Source organism: Lampetra fluviatilis, chromosome 23 (assembly GCF_964198595.1).
Source record: "Lampetra fluviatilis chromosome 23, kcLamFluv1.1, whole genome shotgun sequence".
Classification (NCBI taxonomy): Eukaryota; Metazoa; Chordata; class Hyperoartia; order Petromyzontiformes; family Petromyzontidae; genus Lampetra; species Lampetra fluviatilis.
In genome coordinates, this window is record NC_136297.1 from 1,490,358 (window position 1) to 1,514,800 (window position 24,443).

A 24,443-nucleotide genomic window follows, 5' to 3' on the forward strand; every position below is an offset into this window, starting at 1 on the left:
AGCTACTACACGTGTAGTAGCTGCTACGTGTGCAGCTGCTGCATGTGCAGCTGCTACATGTGCAGCTACTACATGTGCAGCTACTACTACATGTGTAGCTGCTACTACTATATGTGTAGCTGCTACTACTACACATGTAGCAGCTACTACTACATGTGTTGCTGCTACTACTACATGTGTAGCTGCTACTACTACATATGTAGTAGCTACTACTACATATGTAGTAGCTACTACTACATGTGTAGCTACTACATGTGGAATTGCTACATGTGCTGCTCGGCTGATCTGGCACTGAGTGCGACGCTCCGTGGACACTGGCCCAGGGACGTTGAGCTTGACGCGGTGAGCACGTGGCCATCCCGCCTACCGCGTGGCTGGGCTCCCACTGCTCGCAACGCAAACAGCGCCGCAAGCAAAGCCGAGAGACGGCTTCGTGTCTGGCGAGCTGAGCTCGACCAGACACTGATGATGGCATCGCATCCACCACAGTGTGGTGGTGGTTCTTCACCACAGTGTGGTGGTGGTTCTTCACCACAGTGTGGTGGTGGTGGTTCTTCACCACAGTGTGGTGGTGGTGGTTCTTCACCACAGTGTGGTGGTGGTTCTCCACCACCACCTCACTGTGGTGAAAAACCACCACCACACTGTGTTCAACCACCACCACTAACACCACACTGTGGTGAAGAACCACCACCACCACACTGTGTTCAACAACCACGACCACACTGGAGCTCACAACAACACTCACTCACCCACCCGCTCACCCACCCACTCAATTACCCAAATACCCACTCACCACACTGGAGCACACACCAACACACTCACTCACCCTCCCGCTCGCCCACCCGCTCACCACACTGGAGCTCACCACGCACTGCTCCGCTTTGGAGTTCCCTCCTCCCACCATCGCCCCCAATCTCTCACATCCACTCACTCGAGACGCGCCCTCTCTTGTGGCGCATCTTCGACACTGCTGTTCGTAGCCGCCCACTTGGAGTGTTAGGACCTTTGGGCCTGTGCTTAGCAACCATTATATAAATATAGTACACACACAGTGTGTACATTACATCATCCGCAGCCGAGAAGAGACCGAGGCTAAGGTGTTTCTGAGTTCCGGCCGCGTCCGTCTCACCCCCCCCCCCCCCGTGCTGGGTAGGGGGCGCTGGGTAGGGGGCTGGGCAGGGGGCTGGGTAGGGGGGGCTGGGTAGGGGGCTGGGCAGGGGGCGCTGGGTAGGGGGTGCTGGGTGGGGGGCGCTGGGCAGGGGGCTGGGCAGGGGGCTGGGTAGGGGGCGCTGGGCAGGGGGCGCTGGGTAGGGGGCTGGGCAGGGGGCTGGGTAGGGGGCTGGGTAGGGGGTGCTGGGTAGGGGTCGCTGGGTAGGGGGCTGGGTAGGGGGGGCTGGGTAGGGGGGGCTGGGTAGGGTGCGCTGGGTGGGGGGCGCTGGGTAGGGGGTGCTGGGTGGGGGGCGCTGGGCAGGGCGCTGGGCAGGGGGCTGGGTAGGGGGCGCTGGGCAGGGGGCGCTGGGCAGGGGGCTGGGTGGGGGGCTGGGCAGGGGGCGCTGGGCAGGGGGCTGGGCAGGGGGCTGGGTAGGAGGCGCTGGGTAGGGGGCTGGGTGGGGGGCTGGGCAGGGGGCTGGGCAGGGGGCGCTGGGTAGGGGGCTGGGTGGGGGGCTGGGCAGGGGGCGCTGGGTGGGGGGCGCTGGGTAGGGGGTGTTGGGTAGGGGGCTGGGGGGCGCTGGGTAGGGGGCTGGGTGGGGGGCTGGGTAGGGAGTGCTGGGTAGGGGGTGCTGAGTAGGGGCTGGGTAGGGGGCTGGGTGGGGGGCTGGGTAGGGGGCGCTGGGTAGGAGGCGCTGGGTGGGGGGCTGGGTAGGAGGCTGGGTAGGGGGCTGGGTAGGGGGTGCTATGTAGGGGGCTGGGTGGGGGGCTGGGTAGGGGGCTGGGTAGGGGGCGCTGGGTGGGGGGCGCTGGGTGGGGGGCTGGGTAGGAGGCTGGGTAGGGGGCTGGGTAGGGGGTGCTATGTAGGGGGCTGGGTAGGGGGCTGGGTAGGGGGTGCTATGTAGGGGGCTGGGTGGGGGGCTGGGTAGGGGGCTGGGTAGGGGGCGCTGGGTGGGGGGCTGGGTAGGAGGCTGGGTAGGGGGGGCTGGGTAGGGGGCTGGGTAGGGAGGGCTGGGTAGGAGGCGCTGGGTAGGGGGCGCTGGGTAGGAGGCGCTGGGTAGGGGGCTGGGTAGGGGGGGCTGGGTGGGGGGCTGGGTAGGGGGTGCTGGGTGGGGGGCCCTGGGTAGGGGGTGCTGGGTGGGGGGCCCTGGGTAGGGGGGTGCGGACCGCACCGTGGGCTGCCCCAGACGCTCCGCGGGCTGAGAAGAGGGGATGCGGTCGGGAGCTCATCCCATCCCATCACTATGTTGTCTTTGTCTGACCCACTTACATTCTATCACGTCCCCTTGGAGTCTCGGCGGTGTCAACACGGCCGACACGGCCACGCGAATTCCGCTCTGTCGAGCCGGTGGTCTGGACAAGTCTTGGGAGCTTTGGGACGTCGATTTAAGGAGGTGGTTTTGAACCTGGGGTGCACGCACCCCCTGGGGGTTAAAGATGCCCTTTCTGAGAACCAGAGGGGTGCAAGCTGCAGTAAAAGTAAAAAAACCACTGATTTAAGGAGTGTCACGGTGGCTAGGGGATGTTGACTACCTCGCCTGGTATACAGGAGGCTGTGGGTTCGATCCTGACCCTGACGCCTGCTGCTGTATATTTGGAGTTTGCGCGTCTCTCTCTCCCCGTGGTCGCGTGGATTTTCTTCTCCGGGTTTTCCCTGCACATTTTGAAACACGCGTTTAGAGGATTAGTCTGCCGCTATACATTTCCACGCGACAAGCCGCTTAGTTGAGCTTTCATCTGTGATGGTCAAGATCGCTTCTGATATAAAAAAAACCTACACAGCTCATTGGGGCCGTACCTGGTAGAATGCAAAACATATTTTATTGGTAGTTTATTTAATTCATTACTTTTAGTGATTTGCTTACCATTCTTATACTTTGCACTAACCGTCGTTGTTTGTATTGTTTTTTGATTGTAACGTCTGTGAAAAGAGCTGCATAGCTCATTGGATTTCTCGAGGATAAATACAGATTCCGATTCTGACATGCGGCTACGCAGCACGCAGCTGCGTGTGTGGTTAGCGCTACGCAGCGCTACGAACCCAGCGGACCCGAGTTCGATTCCCGCTCACGGCCAACACCGGTGACGATCATCTGAACCGGTCCTGGGCCTCCTCCCCAAGGTCGACTCAGCCTCAAATGATTATCCGGTGTAGCGGTGTGTAAACATCAACACCGGAGAGACAAAGGCGGTCGGGCGTGGTTGCTGGCCACCCACCCCCTCGTGTGCCGTGCCGGCCTTCATAGGTGCTGCTCGCTAACAGCACTCGCCCCAACAGTGTGTTAACGCTATACGGGGGATCTTTGTCTTTGTGTGTGCGTGCGTTCAATTTGTTGTGTTTTCCAGCCATGCGCTCACGCATCTGCCGTGACGAGCTTCCCCTCCGTCACGCAACAGTCTCCCCGCCCCCCCCCCCTCTCAGCCTCAGCTGTCGCTGCTGCGTGACCCCTGCGTTGACCCCCCCCTTCCCCTGAGCAGTCCCATCCCGCGCGTGTCACCGTGGAGCCGTGAGCTGCATCGCGTTCGTTCGTTGTCTCGGAGAGACAAAGGCAGCCGCGTGTGACCAGCTCGGGTCCCTCCCCCCCACCCCACCGAAGTCATTTGTCCATCATTAGTTCGAGTGCAGCCGCCAGGCGGATCGTTCCATGGCAGGGTCACGAGAGACGGTTGCGGGTTGGGGAGGCATTGGTCCAGTAGTGGACTGATCACGGCTGATTGTGATGATGATGAATCATGACATCTTTGATTGGTTGCCATAATTCGGCGCTCTGAGTTGTGTTACGCCTTAGGTTTGCTCTTGGTTGAGAGTGCTGGGTGAGAGTGCTGCATGGAGAGTGGTGATGGTGGAGAGTGGTAGTGGAGAGTGGTGGTGGTGGTGAGTGGTGGTAGAGAGTGGTTGTGGTGGTGGAGAGTGGTGGTGGTGGTGGAGAGTGGTGGTGGAGAGTGGTGGTGGAGCGTGGTGGTGGTGGTGGGGAGTGGTGGTGAGTGGTGGTTGTGGTGGTGGCGAGTGATGGTGGTGATGGTGTTAGAGAAAGGTGTGACGCTGTGACGAGGACTGTCTGCAGTCACGTGCTTTTACCCAATTTTGTAATTTGCGAGTCACTTTTTCAAATTCGGAAAACGTTCCACCGCTGTGACCACGTGGTCAGTGAACACACAAGAGTCACGTGTGGCTCCTTGCGCTGTGACGACGTGGTCAGTGAACACACAAGGGTCACGTGTGTCTCCTTGCACTGTGACCACGTGGTCAGTGAACACTAGAATCATGTGTGCCTCCTTGCACTGTGACCACGTGGTCAGTGCACACACAAGAGTCACGTGTGCCTCCTTGCACTGTGACCACGTGGTCAGTGAACGCGCAAACTGACCGGGCCTCGTCACGACAGCATCTACTGCCGCCCTGGATTGGCTGAAGGGCCTTCACATTCAACTCTGACATAATCTCTACAAACTGTCGCTCACAGGGCATACGAAAGAAGAAGCTGCCAGGTCGCGCATCTTCCCCTCCAGTACCCGAGCAGTGCGGCTAAGGTGGTCGCAGCGACGGCGACAGATGCAGAGAAGTTTTCGGCCCCTTTCGAGGCGCGGGCCTCACGTGTGAGGAGCTCACAAATCCTTGAAAGATCTGGACAAAGTTCCTACGGCAGGCAATGCTGCATTGGCTGAGTAATGTAGCCCGCATACCAAGCCACCGCATGCCTAAACAGCTTTTGTTCAGCCAGATAGAGGGGGTTAGAAGGGCGCGGCACTGGCTACAGAAGAGATGGAGTGATGTGGTAGAGGAGGACATGGAGCTGAGTGGACTTGCCGATGACCAGTACCAGCGGTGTCAAGATCGGCCTCTGTGGAGGTGGCTCGTGAAGGACGCTGCTACTGGGCAGTTGGAGGCAGTCGCCCTCCAGCAACAACGGAGGACAGAGGAGCGACGCTCACAACAACGAACAGAGCACCGGGTGGCTAAAACACAGCAAGCTAGCTCAGTCAGTCGACCCGTGGCACCTGCTGGGTCTGTCCCGTGACCTCTTGCCAGGGGCGTTCGACACTTCGTGGCCTTAACGTGCACATAGCCTGGCACAAGCGCCGCGGTAGTTGTTATTGGGGGTGTGTGTGGGGTGTGTGGGGGGGTGTGGGGTTGGGGGTGTGTGTGGGGTTGTGTGTGGGGGTGTGTGTGGGAGACAAAGGCAGCCGGGCGTGGTGCTGGCCACCCACCCCCCCGTGTGCCTTGTCGGCCCTCATAGGTGCTCGCTAACAGCACTTGCCCCTACAGTCTGTTGAGGCTATACGGGGGATCTTTGTATGTTTGTGGGGGGCGGTAGCGTCGCGGTTAGCGCTGTGCTGCGCCACGAACCCGGCGACCCGAGTTCGATTCCCGCTCACGGCGAACATCGCTAACGATTCTCTGAACTGGTCCTGGGCCTCCCCCCTGGGCCCCCCCCCCCGAGGTCAACTCAGCCTCAAACGAGTGCCCGGTGCGGTATGCAGTCAAAACATCGCCACTGGGGAGACAAAGGCGGCCGGGCGTGGTGCCGGCCACCCTTCGCAGGGTGCTACTCGCGAACACAATTCCCCCCCCCCCCCAGTCTGTTACGGGCGATACGGGGGGGGGGGCTGGGGGTGTGGATCTGCGTCTTTGTCGTGCCAATTAAACACCTCTCTCTGTCTCTCTCTGTGTCTCTCTGTCTCTCTCTGTCTCTCTGTGTCTCTCTCTGTCTCTCTGTCTCTCTCTGTGTCTCTCTGTCTCTCTCTGTGTCTCTCTCTGTCTCTCTCTGTCGGCCACCAGCGCTCGCAACTACCGGGAGCGGGGGGACATCTCCCCCCTCCTCCTCCTCCCCCCTACTCCTCCCCCCTCCTCCTCTCCCTCCTCCTCCTTCCCGCGCAACCTACGGGCCCCTGGCGACACCGGAGCCCCTTTCGTTGTTGCTGTTGTTGCTGTGGTTGTTGCTGTTGTTGCTGTGGTTGTTGCTGCTCTCCCTGTGTCGAATGCGGTTTTGCCGCAATTAGTTTCCCGTGTGAATTGACTCGCGATAAACAGACCACGTGCTGTCGGAGCGCGGCAAGCGCAGTGGTGGACAGTGGAAACACCGCGGATTGTCATTATCATTGTTCAAATATCTCATTAAACTTGAAGAAGGAAAAAAACCCAATCTAATTTCACGACGACGCCCGTTTCACCTCACGGATGTTCATCTTGGGAATATTCACAGTCCAGCTCTGTTCATTGCCCTCTCTCCCTCCCTCTCTCTCCCTCTCTTTTTTTTACGATCAGTGGAAACAAGAAGATGTCGGTGTATTCGGCACTTTGTTTCGTTCATCATTTCGTAAATTTTTTTTTTTAAACGGGGTTTTATGTAACCCTCGCTCTCTCGCTCACTCTCTCGCTCACTCTCTCTCTCGCTCTCTCACTCGTTCACTCTCTCGTTCTGTCGCTCATTCTCTCGCTCACTCTCTCGTTCTCTCTCCCTCTCTCTCCCTCTCTCTCCCTTCCTCTCCCTCTCTTTTTTTACGATCAGTGGAAACAAGAAGATGCTCGGTGTATTCGGCACTTTGCTTCGTTCATCATTTCGTAAAAAAATGTTGTTACATTTTTTAACTTAGCTTTATGTAAAACCCCCACCTCTCGCTCACTCTCTCGCTCACTCTCTCGCTCTCTCTCGTTCTGCACGCAGCCCTTCTCGCAGTCCGACGGCCTCCGACGGGTAGCTCATATCAGCATGCAGAGCTCCCCATCATCTGCCACCGAGCACACGGCCTCCTCCATCGCGCACTGCTCCTTGAAGGCCGGCACGGCGTGGGTCAGCCGCCCATGGCGGAACTCCAGCCACACCCTGGTTCCGACCAGAGCGCGGAAGATGCCCAGGCTGCTGGCCGGACGTTTCCCCTCCAGGGCCACCTTCCTCGCCCTGTATATGGCGAGCTTGGCATAGCCGACGAGCACGTTGACCAGCCCCTGAAGATGTTGGGGTCCGTCGCCCTTTTGGTATCCAAAGATGAGGACCGTCGGGGAGAAGTGGAGGCTGAACTTTAGGAGGATGTTTCTCAGGACCTTGAACAGCGAGTCCAGGCTCTTGCACTCCACGTATTGGTGCGCCACCGTCTACACTTTACCCCAGAACCGGCACTCCGGGGACGTGTCGGTGAAGCGCGCCAGGGAGGCGTTGGTGGTGCCGGTGCCATGGGCGATGCTCCAGCTGAGGTCACCGATGCGGTTGTACGTCGGGCTGGAGTAGAGTTGCCTCCAGCGAGGCCTCTCCGGAGAGATGCAGGGCAGGGCTTTCCTCCAGGCATGGTTCTTGTGGTTCCTCAGCATGTCCTGTTGGTGAAACCGGACCATGTAGGAGTAGAGCACCTTCCTCTTTACATTTTCGAAGGGCACCTCTGGTAGGTTTTCCAGCCGGCACAGGTTGTGATCCGCCTTCGTTTGTCGGCAGTGGCGATGCAGTGGCACGACGGAGAGCTCCGGTGGAGGGGGACCGAGAGGGGCCTCGTCATTCCCAAACCCGATGGGGGCGTTCTCCCCGCTGCCACTGAGAAGGCCCCCTTGGCTTCGGCCAGGATCCGGGCAGCCACCCGGAGCGACTGCAGCCCCCTGTCTTTGCGGCCATGTCTGCTGGTCCGAGCCACCGGCCCCGTGTTCCAGGTTCCACCAGATCTCTCATCCTGGTGAGCCGTGCATTGGTGAGGCGTCTCTCCGTGCCGGGGTGGCGGTGGTGGATGGCAGCTTTGTCTGCGGGTTCCTGAGGATTGGTTCGAAGACCAGATCTTCGGCCGATCGCGGCTGGTTCAGCCTCCTGATGGCGAGGGAGCTCCACGTCTGCAGGACGCTCCTGTAGAAAGGTGGCGGCTGTCCCAGTGGGAGGCCCTGCAGGTCCAAGTAGAATAGTTGTTTGGAGCACTGCAGAGCCCCCAGCTGTTTCAGGAGGAAGGAGGCCGTGATGCTCCAGGCCGGTGCAGGGGTGGCGTGCAGGAACTTTCCCTCCCCCTCTCCCTCCCCCTCTCCCTCCCTCTCTCCCTCCCCCTCTCCCTCCCCCTCTCCCTCCCTCTATCCCTCCCTCCCTCTCTCTCCCCCTCTCCCTCCCTCTATCCCTCCCTCCCTCTCTCTCCCTCCCTCTCCCTCCCTCTCTCTCCCTCCCTCTCTACCCGGGTGCCACGAATTCCCATTTTCGTCGTTGAATTTTCAGTCCAAATCCTCCGCGCGGGGCAACCTGACAATGTTGCCGGCAACATGAATGCCGTACGCAGATCTCGGCGTCACGCTCCAAGGTGGATATCACCGCCACGTGCGCGGTGCCGATCCCGACATTCCCGCTCCTGACCTCCGACTCAGCCCTGTGACCACGCAACGTCGCCGCATTGTCACGACCGGCGCTTGCCCCCCCCCCTCCCTAAGACGCCCCCCGCCAGGACCGCGGCCATCAAAGCCTCTCCACGGAGTGGCGGTCACCTCGCCCGCGCAGGGCCCCGAGGACGTGGCGCGCGTAAGCGTCGCGCAGGTTCGCCCGCGGCCCCGCGTCCCCGTCCGCGTCCCCGTCTTCCTGGGCCCGCGCGAGACCGCGGAGGGCGCGTCCGTGGCGCTCGGCCGCGTCGCGCAGCCGCAGCGCGCGGTAGAAGGCGGCGAACTTGTCGTTGATGATGGCGATGGGCAGGGCGAGCACCAGCAGCCCCGACAGGATGCACGCGAAGGCCGCCAGCTTGCCGGCGGTCGTGTCGGGCCGCACGTCCCCGTAGCCCACCGTGGTCATGGAGGTGGTGGCCCACCACCAGGCGCTCGGCACGCTCGTGAAGCCCGTGCCCGGGCAGGAGCTCTCCAGCGCGTACTCGAGCACCGAGAAGATGGAGACGCCCACGGAGAAGAACAGCAGCAGCAGCCCCACCTCCTCGTGGCACTGCTTGATGGTGACGCCCAGCGCCTTGAGGCCTGCGAGGTCACGGGCGGGAGGGGGAGGGAGAGACGGGGCAGAGGTGAGCGGCGGAGACTTGATGAAGGTTAATTTTCACCACAACCACCACCACCACCACCCCCGTCGTCGTCGTCTCGCAGCTGTCCACGCGCGGCAGCAAGGTGGATGTAGCAGCGGCCTGCAAGTGGGCATTGGTGTGCCAGGCGGGGAAGGGCAATGTTGGTGTGGCTGTCCAATTCAGCCCTTCATCAAACATAAACCGTGACATCGGCACGCGTGGCCTACTCCTCTTTTTTTGTTCCGATGACGTCCGCTGTCGCGGCGCGCGTGTTTAGGGCCAACGCACCCGCAGTATTAACCGGGGCGGCCGCTCGGCTCGAACCGCGAAACCTCTGCAACGAGCGGCGATCTCGCCGCCGGCTCGGTCGACGGCATCACCAGCCACAGGAGAACGCCGCCTGAACCGGTAACCTGGTCGGGGCCACCTGAACCGGTTACCATTGTCTAGATCCACTGCTGGATGAGGGCTGTTAACGTGGCGTCCCAGAAAGTGGAGGGGGGGGGGGATCAAGATGGGGTCGAGTGCTGTTTGAGTCGGAACCGAGGGTTTGCTCAACCCAACCACACGTGTGCACAGTGCATCTCTGTTAAGCCGCTGATGGTGGCCGGGGCAGGGAATCTGACTCAGGTCACGCGGTCCCACGTCGACAATATTGGAGCACGGAACACAACACACGCCGCAGTACACACTCACACACAGTACACACACACAGTACACACACACACTGCAGCACACACACACACTGCAGCACACACACACCACACTACAAACACACACACAGTACACACACACACAGTACACACACACCGCAGTACAAACAGTACACACACCACACTACACACACAGTACACACACACACAGTACACACCATACTACACACACACACAACACAGTACACACACATGCCGTAGTGCACACCCACACACAGTACACACCTACACACAGTACAGACACACAGTACACACACACAACACAGTACACACACATGCCGCAGTACACACACCACACTACACACACAGTACACACACAGAACACAGTACACACACACCGCAGTACACACACAACACAGTACACACACACACTGCAGTACACATACACATGCCGCAGTACACACACACATGCCGCAGTACACAGACACACACAGTACACACACACTGCAGTACACACACACACACACACTGCAGGACACACACACACAACACAGTACACACACACACCACGGTACACACACACACCACAGTACACACACACACATGCCAGAGTACACAGACACACACAGTACACACACACACACCACAGTACACACACACAACACAGTACACACACATGCCGCAGTACACACACCACACTACACACACAGTACACACACAGAACACAGTACACACACACTGCAGTACACACACAACACAGTACACACACACTGCAGTACACACACACATGCCGCAGTACACACACACACATGCCGCAGTACACAGACACACACAGTACACACACACACTGCAGTACACACACACACACACTGCAGTACACACACACACACCACGGTACACACACACAAACCGCAGCACACTACACACACACAATACACACACAACACAGTACACACACACACCACAGTACACACACACACCACAGTACACACACACACACCACACTACACACACACAGCACAGTACACACACACACCACACTACACACACACAGCACACACACACCACACTACACACACACAGCACACACACACCACACTACACACACACACAGCACACACACACTACACACACACACTGCAGCACACACACACCACACTACACACACACACTGCAGCACACACACACACCACACTACACACACACACTGCAGCACACACACCACACTACACACATGTCGTGGGGGCACTGCGCTACGCGAGGGCTGCTGCTACCTGGGAGGGTTTCTGATCGTGGGAACGGAGATCGACGAATCGCGTTACACGAGCGTCCGTGACTCGGAGGGCACTTAGCAAACTCCCTCTCTGCCTCTGCCCTCAATGTTCGCCCTCAATGTTCGCCCCCCCTCTCCTCCCTCTCCTCCCTCCCCTCACTCTCCTCCCCCCTCCCCTCCCCCCTCTCCTACGTCCCCTCTCCTCCCTCCCCTCCCTCCCCTCTCCCCCCTCTCCTCCCTCCCCTCCCCCCTCTCCTCCCTCCCCTCTCCCCCCCTCTCCTCCCTCCCCTCTCCCCGTCTCCTCCCTCCCCTCCCCCCTCTCCTCCCTCCCCTCTCCCCCCTCTCCTCCCTCCCCTCTCCCCGTCTCCTCCCTCCCCTCCCCCCTCTCCTCCCTCCCCTCTCCCCCCTCTCCTCCCTCCCCTCTCCCCGTCTCCTCCCTCCCCTCCCCCCTCTCCTCCCTCCCCTCTCCCCCCTCTCCTCCCTCTCCTCCCTCCCCTCTCCCCCCTCTCCTCCCTCCCCTCTCCTCCCTCCCCTCCCCCTCTCCTCCCTCCCCCCCCTCTCCTGCCCCCTCTCCTCCCTCCCCTCTCCCCCCTCTCCTCCCTCCCCTCTCCCCCCTCTCCTCCCTCCCCTCCCCCCTCTCCTCCCTCCCCTCTCCCCCCTCTCCTCCCTCCCCTCTCCCCCCTCTCCTCCCTCCCCTCCCCCCTCTCCTCTCCCCCCTCTCCTCCCTCCCCTCCCCCCCTCTCCTCCCTCCCCTCTCCCCCCTCTCCTCCCTCCCCTCTCCCCCCTCTCCTACCTCCCCTCCCCCCTCTCCTCCCTCCCCTCTCCCCCCTCTCCTCCCTCCCCTCCCCCCCTCTCCTCCCTCCCCTCTCCCCCCTCTCCTCCCTCCCCTCTCCCCCCTCTCCTCCCTCCCCCCCCTCTTCTCCCCCCCCCTCTCCTCCCTCCCCTCTCCCCCCTCTCCTCCCTCCCCTCTCCCCCCTCTCCCCCCTCTCCCTCCTCTCCCCCCTCCCTCCCCCGTTGCAGGAGTTCTCAGTAACGGAAATAGCAACCTCCGGGTGGGTGCGAACTGCGCATCTCGTCAGCCCCAGCGGCGCACGCGGTTTGGCTTTTAAAGGAAATAAATAAATAATGTCAAGGTCATTGCGTCCGCCTGGCAGCCTCGCTCACGAAGATCCCTCGGGGAGCCGAGGAGCTCCCCCCTCCCCCCGCCCCTCCCCAATACCACACACACACAACGTACACACACACACTCCCTACGTACATACACAATCACTATGTACACATACACACACACTCCCTACTTACACACACACACTCCCTACGTACATACACAATCACTATGTACACACACACTCCCTACTTACACACACACACTCCCGACATACACACACTCCCTACGTACACACACACACTACGTACACACACACACAACTAACTCAACACAATCATCAAAAACACTGCGGCCCTAAAACTAAACATATCGAATATGCGACGTTTCGGGCAATGTTCCTTCTTCATAGCGCGGTTATTCACGAATGTGTTGAGTTCCTGTGTTCGTTATTCTTGCTTAAACATCACATTTAGACAAAGACACCCCCCCCCCCCAGTGTATGGCTTCAACAGACTGCTGGGGACAAGCGCTGTCAGTAGTCGCGAGTAGCAGCAGCAGCAGCAAGCTATGAAGGCCGGCACTGTGGCACACGAGGGGGGGGGGGGTGACTGTCCAGCACCACGTCCACTCGCTCGCTCGGCTCGCAGACTCCAAAGAGGGACGCGAGAGCCGTGCAGGGCAAAGATCACCTCAGGGACCTCGGGCAACACAGCGACGCGCTGCGCTCATGTTTCGTGTCGCAGCGTGGAGTGGCCGTGACGAGGCGACGAGTTCTCTTCGCGTCGCCTGTCGGCTGCGTCTCGAATCCCCCACGGTGCGGCTGATGTCACAACAAACAAACAAAGAAATCCGCCAACACCGCGGGAGATCCACGGCGTTCGTTCGATGGGTCACGACTACCGCGTGTGCATTCGGGGCTTGTCGCGCCTGTCGTTCGGCACGACGTCCGACGTTTCGCTCCACGAGGTGTGGGGGCTTCTGCTGCGCAAAGGAGTTGTCGCCACGCGGGGCTAAAGGTCGGACGTCGCTGAATGGATTCACAGCCATCGATCGCAACGACACACGAGACGTCACCGCCGCCACCAAACACCGCCACATCACAAACACCGCGTTTCGGAAGCGCCGTGGCGCCCGCACGATTTGTTTCCATTGGCAGCTCGGAGATGTTAACTACCTCGCCTGGTATACAGGAGGTCGTGAGCTCGATCCAGAACACAACACTGCCTGCTGCTGTGTATTTGGAGTTTGCGGTGTCTCTCTAACTCTCTCTCTCTCTCTCTCCACGTGGTCGCGTGGATTTTTCTCCGGGTCTTCGTGTTTTTCCCTCCACATTTAGAATCAACGTCCACGCGTTTAGAGCGTTTGACTGCTGTGCATTTCCACGTGACGCTAAGCGACCTTGTTTGAGCTATGATTTGTGATAGCCAGGTCGCGTTTGGAAGAAAATAGCTACAAACCTCAGTGGGCCTTGTCTGGTCAAATAAAAACAGTTTAGTTTTAGCATATTTATGAAATGTTAGCGATTCGCTTACCTTTCTTATACATTTAGGATCAGCGTCACGCGTTTAGAGTAATTGGCTGCTGCCATAAATTTCCACACGATGATGATGTTGATAATAAACCCACTTGGTTGAGCTATCATTTGCGATGGCTCAGCGGGGCCTTCTGTCGTCACATAAAAACTAAATCAGTGATCAGGAGTCACGAGTTCAGACTCGGCTCGTGCCGAGCAGCACGCGGCACCGCCAGCAAACCCCGCCAGGGCCGTCGCTCCGCGCCACGGGAACGTGGAAATGTCCCCACTGGGCTGTATACGGCGGACGAGCAGCGCCCGGCTCCCTGGACACTCGACGCGGTGCGGTGCGACGCGGTGCGGTGCGGTGTGGTGCGGTGTGGTGCTGTGCGGGGCGGTGCGACGCGGTGCGGTGTGGTGTGGTGCGCCGTCGCGTGCCCAACATCTCTGAGCTGCTGCTCAGCCTCATCGAGACCGCCAGCTCAATGGAGTTGCAGCGCGAGTCGCCGTGCGGTCGCTGACGCCACCGGCTCTAAGGGAGCTTTTACACCATTGGAACCTCCTTTGCCAGTAGCAAAATATGATAATTGTTTTTTTACCCTTTTATCTGGCAACAAAACTGACACCTTTTTTTATAAGGAGTCATGTTTGCATTGACCACAATACCTGCGGTCGGAATGCAAACAAAAAACACGTGCGCCTTTTGGCGTCATCTGGTCCAACACCATGTGAGACGAGGCTCTAAGAAAAAGCTGTCTCGGGTGTGGACCAATCAATGTCAAGGACAGTGCATACATTATCAGAGTTGTGTTTTTTGTTTGCATTCCGACCGCAGGTATTGTGGTCAATGCAAACATGACTCCTTGTAAAAAAGGTGTCAGTTTTGTTGCCAGATAAAAGGGTAAAAAAACAATTATCATATTATCTAAGGGAGCTGTTGGGATGATTTTGCGGTCGTGACGCCGGTGGTGACACGAGTCGCAGCCGGTGTGGCCGTTCTCTCGTGAGGCCCCAACAGCAGTGCACGAGAGGCATCGGTGTTGGCTGTGGCCACGAGCCTCTGGGAGCCCCGTTAGGTGTAAGGGAGCTCTTTGCCTCGACTCTGCGGGACCGACCTCGCCTTGCTCATTCGAGCGGCCCAATCTGAGCGATCGTGGCGGTTGCCGTCTGCGTCAGACCTGGGCCCCCCCCCCCCCACGTGAGACCTGCCCCCCCCCCACGTGATCGCCTCACTCGCCTGTGGAGTGACGGCCCAGCTTGAGCATGCGCAGCGACCGCGACAGCTTGAGCACCTGCACGACGCGGCCCACGTTCTCGAGCTCCGTGGAGGCCCCCGCCAGCCGCTCCACCGCCAGGGTGACGTAGAAGGGCGCGATGGCCACCAGGTCCACGATGTTGACGAAGCGCGCCGCGAAGCGCCGCTTGCGCCGCGCGCACGCGAAGCGCAGCGCCAGCTCGCCCGTGAACCACGCCATGCACACGCCCTCCAGGACCCCCAGCGCCGTCGCCTCGTCGTCGCCGGCCGCCGGCGCGAACTCGGGCGCGCTCACCAGGGCCATGTTGGCGATGGACAGCACCACGAAGGCGACCGACACGGCCGCCACGGCCCGCGACGCGCGCGACGAGTCGGGCCGCTCCAGCGTGGCCCAGATGGCGCGGCGCAGGCGGCGGCACCGGCCCCGCTCGGAGCCGCCGCCCTCGCCGTCCGAGTCCGAGTCCCGGTCCGCGTCTCGTCCCGCGCCGTCCTCGCCGCCGCCGCGGTCATCGGCGGCGGCGTTGCGGCGCGAGTAGCGGTCCTGGCAGCAGGAGGCCAGCAGCGCGTCCTCGAGTCCCCAGTACTCGAGCTCCTGGCCGAACGAGACGGCGCACAGAGACTCGCGCAGGTGCAGGCGGCCCGTGCGGTAGAAGTGCAGCACACACTCGAACGCCTCCGCGCTGCGGTCGAAGAAGAACTCGCTCGACGCTCCCACGTCGTCGCAAAGCTGCAGGGGGTGCGGGTGGCCGCCGCCGCCGCTACCCCCGGGCCCCGCGTCTCGCTGCCCCCCGCCTCCTCCTTCACCTCCTCCTCCTCCACGGCGCCGCCGCCACCGCCACAGCTTCGCGAGGCGGCCGAGTCGCGAGCGCGGGTAGGAGGCGAGCACCGCGCACGGCAGCGAGTGGCGCGCGCCGCCCACGTTGATGGACACAAGCTCGTCGCTGCCCTGGGACGGTGGTGGCGGTGGTGATGGTGGTGACGGTGGTGGTGGTGGTGATGGTGGTGATGGTGATGGTGGTGATGGTGGTGGTGGTGATGGTGGTGATGGTGGTGACGGTGGTGGTGGTGATGGTGGTGATGGTGATGACGGTGGTGGTGGTGGTGGTGACGGTGGTAGTGCTCGCATCACCGCCGCAGCTAAGAGACGCCGCCTCTCCCGAGGGGTGAGACGAGACTTGCGTCTGCTGGTGGCCTCGGGCCCGGTCGGAGATTTGCTGCATGCGACGAAACAACAGACCGCGACCCCCGTTTAACGTGGTTCCGAACTTTCATCCAAATACATCTCAGCGTCTGGGAGTCTAAAAGAAGCGAGCCCTGCTCTCCGCTGTGCGGAGCAGAGAGGGCCACTTGATGGGATCTCGAGAGTGACCCCCCCCTCTTCCCTGGGCCGTGTCCTCACATCGAGGGGCTGCACTGCTCTGTGATATATTCTTTGGGTCTTTCGGTAAAGCCACCTAGATAGAAAAATAATAATAACAAAAATAATAAAATATCACGACGTTTCGATCGCAACACAAGCACTCGTCATCAAGTGAAGAAGCAGGAAAAAAAGATTTAAAAAATAATAATTGCTCTGTGAGAATTCCCAATGGGTCCTTCTTCTCGTACAACTAATCCGACTCTATTTTAGTTTTACCAGGTAAGGCCCGACTGAGCTTTCTAGAAGCTATTTTCAGAAGCGATCCGACTATCACAAATGACGGCTCAACGAAGCGGCTCATCGTCGTGTGGAGATATACAGGACGGCCAAACACTCGTGGCGATGTCGATTCTAAATGTGGAGGGGAAAAACCGGAGAGCCCGGAGAAAAATCCACGTGACCACGGGGAGAGAGAGAGACACCGCAGACTCCAAATATACAGCAGCAGTCGTCAGGGTCGGTATCGAACCCACGACCTCCTGTACACCAGGCGAGGTAGTCAACATCTCATAGCCACCGTGATGAGAGAGAGACACAACGCAAACTCCAAATATACAGCACTCGTCAGGGTCGGTATCGAACCCACGACCTCCTGTACACCAGGCGAGGTAGTCAACATCTCATAGCCACCGTGATGATGAGAGAGAGACACCGCAGACTCCAAATACACAGCAGTCGTCAGGGTCGGTAAGGAACCCACGACCTCCTGTACACCATGCGAGGTAGTCAACATCTCATAGCCACCGTGATGATGAGAGAGAGACACCGCAGACTCCAAATATACAGCAGGCGTCAGGGTCGGTAAGGAACCCACGACCTCCTGTATACCATGCGAGGTAGTCAACATCTCCTAGCCACCGTGATGAGAGAGAGACACAACGCAAACCCCAAATACAAAGCAGCAGGCGTCAGGGTCGATATCGAACCCACAACCTCCTACATACCAGGCGAAGCTATGCATATCTCTTAGCCACCGTACCGATAGCAACGACCGCGCAACAATTGACGGTGAAACACGTGTAGTTGTTATTGTTGTTGTTATTGTTGTTGTTATTGTTGTTGTTATTGTTTAGCAGCAGCCCCGACACACCGATGAGGGGGGGGGGACAGGACACTCACGTGACGACGCTACCGTTTCGAGATGTTGACTACCTCGCCTGGTGCGCAGGAGGTCGTGGGCTCGATCCCGACCCTGACAATGCCTGCTGCTGCTGTATTTGGAGTTTAGTCTTGATTTGAAGCTTTCGTGACTGCAGGCATTCATACGCTCTGGTTCTTTCGGTAAAGTCGCGAAGGTAGAAAAAATAACAAAATAAATCACGACGTTTCGGTCGCAACACAAGCGTCCGTTTTCAGGTGTTTTTCTATCTATCTACGGGACTTTACCGAAAGAACCAGAGAGTATTTGGAGTTTGCGGTGTCTCTCTCTCTCTCTCCCCGTGGTCGCGTGGCAAGTCCTCCGCTTTTTCCCTCCACATGTCGAAACACACATCTAGAGGGTTCGACTGCTCCACGTGATTCGCCACTTCGTTGGGCTATCACTTGCGGCCAGCTCGCTCCTGAAAAAGAGCTATTACATTGCTCGGTGGGCTGCTCTAGCTGGTAAAATAATAACACAAAATAGTTTTAGATTTAGACTCTGAGACCGCGGAATGAGGCCGCGGAGAAACGGCGGGCGCGCGTCGCAAATCCATCCGTGATTTCACCACCACACCTCGCCCTGAGCACGCACAGCGCACGCCAATCCACTGCTACGTCCTCGCCCTCTCGCCCTCTCGCTCACGGGAGAGCGTGCTGGATATCGCGGGTTGGCGCTCGGGGAGAGGGAGGGAGGGGAGGGAGGGGGTGAGGGAGGGAGGGGGTGAGGGAGGGAGGGGGAGAGGGAGGGAGGAGAGGGAGGGGGTGAGGGAGGGAGGGGGTGAGGGAGGGGGAGAGGGAGGGAGGGAGGAGAGGGAGGGTGGGGGAGAGGGAGGTAGGGGGAGAGGGAGGGGGAGTGGGAGGGCGGGAGGGAGGAGAGGCAGGGAGGGGAGGGAGGAAAGGGAGTGAGAACACTTCCGATAGAATTCGTCGCTGATGTTACAGAGCCGTGACCCGGTAACCCAAGTGATGGGGCGCTGGGGTTCGTATCGCGCCGCTCGATATTAGGCGGTGCTCGGCTCGCTCATCCAGCAGTGGAGTGGCACGGGGCAGGGCCACGTCACACGTTGACGTCGAGCATGAGAGGGACGCTATGGGGGATCTTCTCCACAGGCTGCGTTGTTCTCTTCATCTTCTCTCGGGGACGTGCCCATTCCTCTACGGCAGGGGTCGGCAACCTGCGGCTCCGGAGCCGCATGCGGCTCTTTTGAACCTTGACCGCGGCTCCGGGGCGGATGCTAGCGAGGGGAGGAGGCGCACTGTGACACCTGCTCTGGCGTTGCCGCTGCTGACAGGTCGCCGCTCCGCTCCACACTGCCCGCCCGGTGACAGGCAATAACGTTGCCGTTGCTTTGTCACATGTTTGGAAGAAGTAAAAACCTTCCTGGGCAGCAAAGAGCTCACCTTTGCTGAGCTGGAACAGCCAGAGTGGCTGGAAAAATTACATTTTATGGTAGACATGACAGCACATCTAAACACGCTAAATACAACCCTTCAGGGGAAAGGAGGCACATCCCTGCACATGCTGGAGGAGGTTTTGGCATTCGAGCGCAAGTTGACAGTGTTTGTCAAAGATTTACAGAGAGGTACACTGTCTCACTTTCCCTCTTTGAGAGAGTTCAAACAAAGTCATGATACGATAAATTTGGAATATTTCAAGTCTGCAATCACCACAATGCAAAGTTCGTTTGGGAAACGATTCTGTGAGTTCAGAGAGGAAAAAACGACATTATCCTTCCCTGTCACTCCCCTGGCGATCGATCCATCCTTATTGAATATGACTGCATTTGCAGGTGTAAGTCAACCTGATCTTGAGATGGAACTGGCCGATATAGCCGACAAAGATATATGGGTGTCCAAGTTCAAATGCTTGACCGCTACTCTTGAGGATGTTGCCCGTCAGAAGGCCATTCTGGCTCAGAATCATAAATGGAGTGATATTGAAAACCTTCCCAAACAGGACAAACTTGTATTCGAAACATGGAATGCCATCCCCAACACTTATATAAATATGAAAAAGTATGCATTTGGAGTCCTGTCGATCTTCGGCTCCACATATGTATGTGAGCAGGTCTTCTCCAACATGAACTATATTAAAAACAAACATCGATCACGCCTCACAGATGACAGCTTGCAAGCCTGTGTGAAAATGAAGGTGACGTCTTACAGCCCTGATGTGCAGACACTGTGCACTGAGGTTCAGGAGCAAAAATCCCATTAACCAGGTAATTTAGCTATTAATTTGCAAAAATATATTTTACATTGTTAAGTGAAAAAGTCCTTTTTTTATTCAGATTGACAGCTGACTGCACGGTCCTGTATATAGCAATAAGGTAAGAAACAATATATGCAGTGTTATATTTGTTTTAAATGTTGCAATGGTTTTGCGGCTCCCAGTTTATTTTTTCCTTCGGAAACGGGTCCAAGTGGCTCTTTATGTCTTAAAGGTTGCAGACCCCTGCTCTACGGCGATAGCTGCGCCCAAAGAGTGACCAATGCAGACCTGACAAAAAGGTTGCGCGCAGAAGTTGGACAACCTGATGATGCAGGCAGTGACGAGAAGGTAACTGGAGCTATGTGCGCAGCAGGGTAAACAACAGGACAATTAAATGCGTGTTGTTGTTGTCGTTGTCGTTGTTGTTTGTTTGTTGTTCGGAAGAATGGAAGGAACCGTCAAGGCGGGAAGACTCGAACCGACAGCAGGGAATGTTTTGACGAGACTGGCGCATGGAGGACAGCGGGAACAGCACGTGACCATGTGAGCAGTGGACACCCACGACGACTACCACGGGGCTGTCCGCCCAGGGATCGTGATGACGATGACGACGACACAGCGAGCGGGTTACTTGACGTGGTGTGCCGGGCCCCGGTACATATTTCGCGGGGCGCCGACCCGGGCATATGCACGGCTCGGGTGACGCTCGTGGGTTAATAATGAAAATAAAATAACAACACATGGAGCGTGTGTGCCTTTGTTTGTTTGTTTGTGATTATTATTAATGAGAAATGAGTAAAAAATTGGACGCCGTCTGCGCGCGTTATTGCGGCGAAGAGGCATTTAAGGATGGGAGGGGCGCGTTACGGTCATCAGAGCTCTCTGCTATCAACCAATTGCCCAGCTCGTCGCCCATTATATACATACACTGTGTGTTTGTTTGTGTGTGTGTGTTTGTGTGTGTGTTTGTGTGTGTTTGTGTGTGTGTGTTTGTGTGTGTGTTTGTGTGTGTGTTTGTGTGTGTGTGTTTGTGTGTGTGTGTTTGTGTGTGTTTGGGTGTGTGTGTTTGTGTGTGTTTTGTGTGTGTGTTTGTGTGTGTGTGTTTGCTTGTGTATGTTTGTGTGTGTTTGTGTGTGTGTTTGTGTGTTTGTGTGTGTTTGTGTGTGTGTGTTTGTGTGTTTGTGTGTGTTTGTGTGTGTGTTTGTGTGTGTTTGTGTGTGTGTTTGTGTGTGTTTGTGTGTGTTTGTGTGTGTTTGTATGTGTTTGTGTGTGTGTTTATTTTTGTGTGTTTGTGTGTGTGTTTGTGTGTGTGTCTGTGTGTTTGTGTGTGTTTGTGTGTGTGTGTTTGTGTGGTGTGTGTTTGTGTGTGTGTTTGTGTGTGTGTTTGTGTGTGTTTGTGTGTGTGTGTGTGTGTGTTTGTGTGTGTGTGTGTTTGTGTGTGTGTTTGTGTGTGTGTGTTTGTGTGTGTGTTTGTGTGTGTTTGTGTGTGTGTGTTTGTGTGTTTGTGTGCGTGTGTTTGTGTGTGTGTGTTTGTGTGTGTGTGTTTGTGTGTGTTTGTGTTTGTGTGTTTGTGTGTGTGTGTGTTTGTGTGTGTGTTTGTGTGTGTGTTTGTTTGTGTGTGTGTTTGTGTGTGTGTTTGTGTGTGTGTGTGTTTGTGTGTGTCTGCGTGTGTGTGTTTGTGTGTTTGTGTGTGTGTTTGTAAGTGTGTGTGTGTTTGTGTGTGTGTTTGTGTGTGTGTTTGTTTGTGTGTGTGTTTGTGTGTGTGTTTGTGTGTGTGTGTGTGTGTTTGTGTGTGTTTGTGTGTGTCTGCGTGTGTGTGTTTGTGTGTGTGTTTGTAAGTGTGTGTGTGTTTGTGTGTGTCTGTGTGTGTGTTTGTGTGTGTGTTTGTAAGTGTGTGTGTGTGTTTGTGTGTGTGTTTGTGTATGTTTGTGTGTGTCTGTGTGTGTGTGTGTGTTTGTGTGTGTGTGTTTGTGTGTTTGTAAGTGTGTGTGTGTGTGTTTGTGTGCGTTTTCCAACATGTAATCGCAGGGGGCTTTCGCGACCAAATAATAGTTCGTTAAACTATGCAAAACATGAAGAGGTTTTTACCCTTTTCTGGAAGCAAAACAGTTGTGTTGAGATCCATATTAGAGGTCTTTGTTTGGGGGTGGGGGGGGGGTTAAATCGCGTAAATATAAATGTGTCGTTAAACCCGCCACCACCCGACACATCCACTTACTAGGGTTTGTCACGTGAACAAACCGTGGCCAATTCGTTACTAGAACAGCACACACCGATTGTGCGTTGGAGAGTGAACCCACAACAACATCGCTCCGTCTCTCGCCTCTGTTGTCTGTTGTTGTTGTTCATCCTCTCCGTGTGACGCGTCCAGCCAGAGCCTAAGAGCTCTCGCAGGCACCGCGTCTGAACAAACCTCCCGTTCGGACGCCCTTCCCGCTCGTCTGCGGTGCCTCGTCTCGGAGCGATACAAGTTGCGCGGACGACGACGACGACGTGGAACTGAACTGTGATGGTGGCGGTGACGACGATGACTACCGATTATTATGAATGAACATGTAGAACGAAGCGGTGCTCAAAGTTGAATTGATTGAAATCGACGATGGAGGTTCACGACGCCGCGTGTCACCACCCTCACCTGTGCTCGCGGCTCCGTGGTCGGCACCCGCGCGTTCCCGCTCGCTCCGTCGCGCACTCGCCTCTCTCTCACTCCCTCCCTCTCTCTCTCCGCTACCAGCACCCCCCTCCCTCTCTCAGTACCCCCCACCTCCCTCTCTCCCCACTACCACCACCACCCTCTCTCAATCTGCCCATCACCACCCTCTCTCTCTCCCACTCTCCCCACTATCACCCCCACTGTGCTCATTCTCACCACCTTCACCAACACCCTCTCTCTCTCTCCCCACTACCACCACCACCCTCTCTCAGTCTGCCCACCACCACCACCCTCTCTCTATCCCCACTACCACCACCACCCTCTCTCAATCTGCCCATCACCACCCTCTCTCTCTCTCTCACTCTCCCCACTGTGCTCATTCTCACCATCTCCACCAACACCCTCTCTCTCACTCTCCTGATCACCCCCATCCGCTCCCCTCTCTCACTCTCTCACCACCACCCCTCTTTCACTGACCCCACCATCATCCCCTCTCCCACTCACCCCACCATCATCCCCTCTCTCACTCACTCACCACCACCATCCACTCTCTCGCTCACTCACCACCACCACCACCCCTCTACCACTCACTCACCACCATCATCCCCTCTCTCACTCACTCACCACCACCATCCCCTCTCTCACTCACTCACCCCACCACCATCCCCTCTCCCACTCACCACCACCATCCCCTCTCTCACTCACTCACCCCACCACCATCCCCTCTCCCACTCACTCCTCCCCTCTCCCACTCACTCGCCCCACCATCCCCATCTGCACTCACTGTCCAGTTCCCTACCCCGCCGAGCCACGTCTGAAGGGCAGCGCTGCCCGCGCCTGAAGGGCAGCGCTGCCCACGCCTGAAGGGCAGCGCTGCCCGCGTGTGGCGAGGAGTGGGAGGAGGTGGCGATCATTGCGAGCCAGTTCACACAAAGACAAAGACCCCCCCCCCATAGCCTCAACAGAGGGGGTGGGGTCGCCAGCACCACGCCCGACCGCATTTGTCTCCCCAGTGGCGATGTTCTTACACACCGCACCGAGTAACTATTCGAAGCTGAGTCGACCTAGGGGAGGCCCAGGACTGGTCCAGGTAATCATCACCGGTGGGGGCCGTGAGCGGGAATTGAACTCAGGTGGCCGGGTTTGCAGGGCAGCGCGCTGACCGCTTCACTATCGCTCACACCCACACACACACAAAGACAAAGATCCCTGTATAGCCTCAACAGACTGTTGGGGCAAGCGCTGTTAGCGAGCACCTATGAAAGCCGGCACGGCACACGAGGGGGTGGGTAGCCACCATCACGCCCGGCCGCCTTTGTCTCCCTAGTGGCGATGTTTACTCACCGCACCAGGTACTCATTTGAGGCTAAGTCGACCTAGGGGAGGCCCAGGACCGGTTCAGATAATCTTTAATTGTGTTGGCCGTGAGCGGGAATCGAACCCGGGTCGCCAAGTTCGTAGCGCAGTGCGCGAACCGCTCCACCACCGCTCCCCACGTGCACCCCCACACACACGTGCACACACCCACACGTGCACACCCAGGCACACCCAACACACGCACACCCACACACACACACAGGCACCCCCACAAACACGTGCACACACGTGCACACACACCCACACACACAGGCACCCCCACACACACGTGCACACACAGGCACACCCAACACACGCACACCCAACACACCCAGGCACACACACACACGTGCACACCCAACACACCCACACACCCAGGCACACTCGGCGCTCTCCAACCCTCATCGGGTTTCACCATCGGCCGTGTTCAATCCACCGCTGGACGAAGCCCTCCCCAAGCCGTTGCGATGGAACGAGCCACCCGGCGCCTGTCCCCGCGCGAGGTTCCAACTCGCGGCGTCGTCGCAGTCGACGACGGCGCGAGACGGAGCTGTCGCATCAGAGCCGTGCGGTGGCGACGGCGCGACGGCGAATTTATCATCCAGCGGTGGATTGACAAAGGCCCGTCAGCTATTCATATTATTGTTGTTCTTCTTCTTGGTTTATTATTTTATTATTTCCCTTCTACGTGACTTTACCGAAAGAACCAAGAAGATGAATCCCTGCAGTCATGAAAGCTTTAAATCGAAAAA

General features: G+C 57.7%; 1 protein-coding gene across 1 annotated transcript; it reads right to left on the bottom strand.

Moving 5' to 3' along the window:
* Positions 1 to 363: 363 nt before the first annotated feature.
* Positions 364 to 22,373, bottom strand: LOC144940584 (potassium voltage-gated channel subfamily V member 1-like). Its single transcript, XM_078866794.1, has 6 exons — positions 22,318 to 22,373; positions 14,893 to 16,124; positions 8,599 to 9,067; positions 7,847 to 8,087; positions 7,365 to 7,756; positions 364 to 385 (listed from the first exon to the last, which is right to left on the bottom strand). Exons 2-6 carry the CDS (start codon positions 16,034 to 16,036, stop codon positions 364 to 366), a joined length of 2,268 nt encoding a protein of 755 aa, XP_078722920.1. The 5' UTR covers positions 16,037 to 16,124; positions 22,318 to 22,373.
* Between the last annotated feature and the right edge of the window lie 2,070 nt (positions 22,374 to 24,443).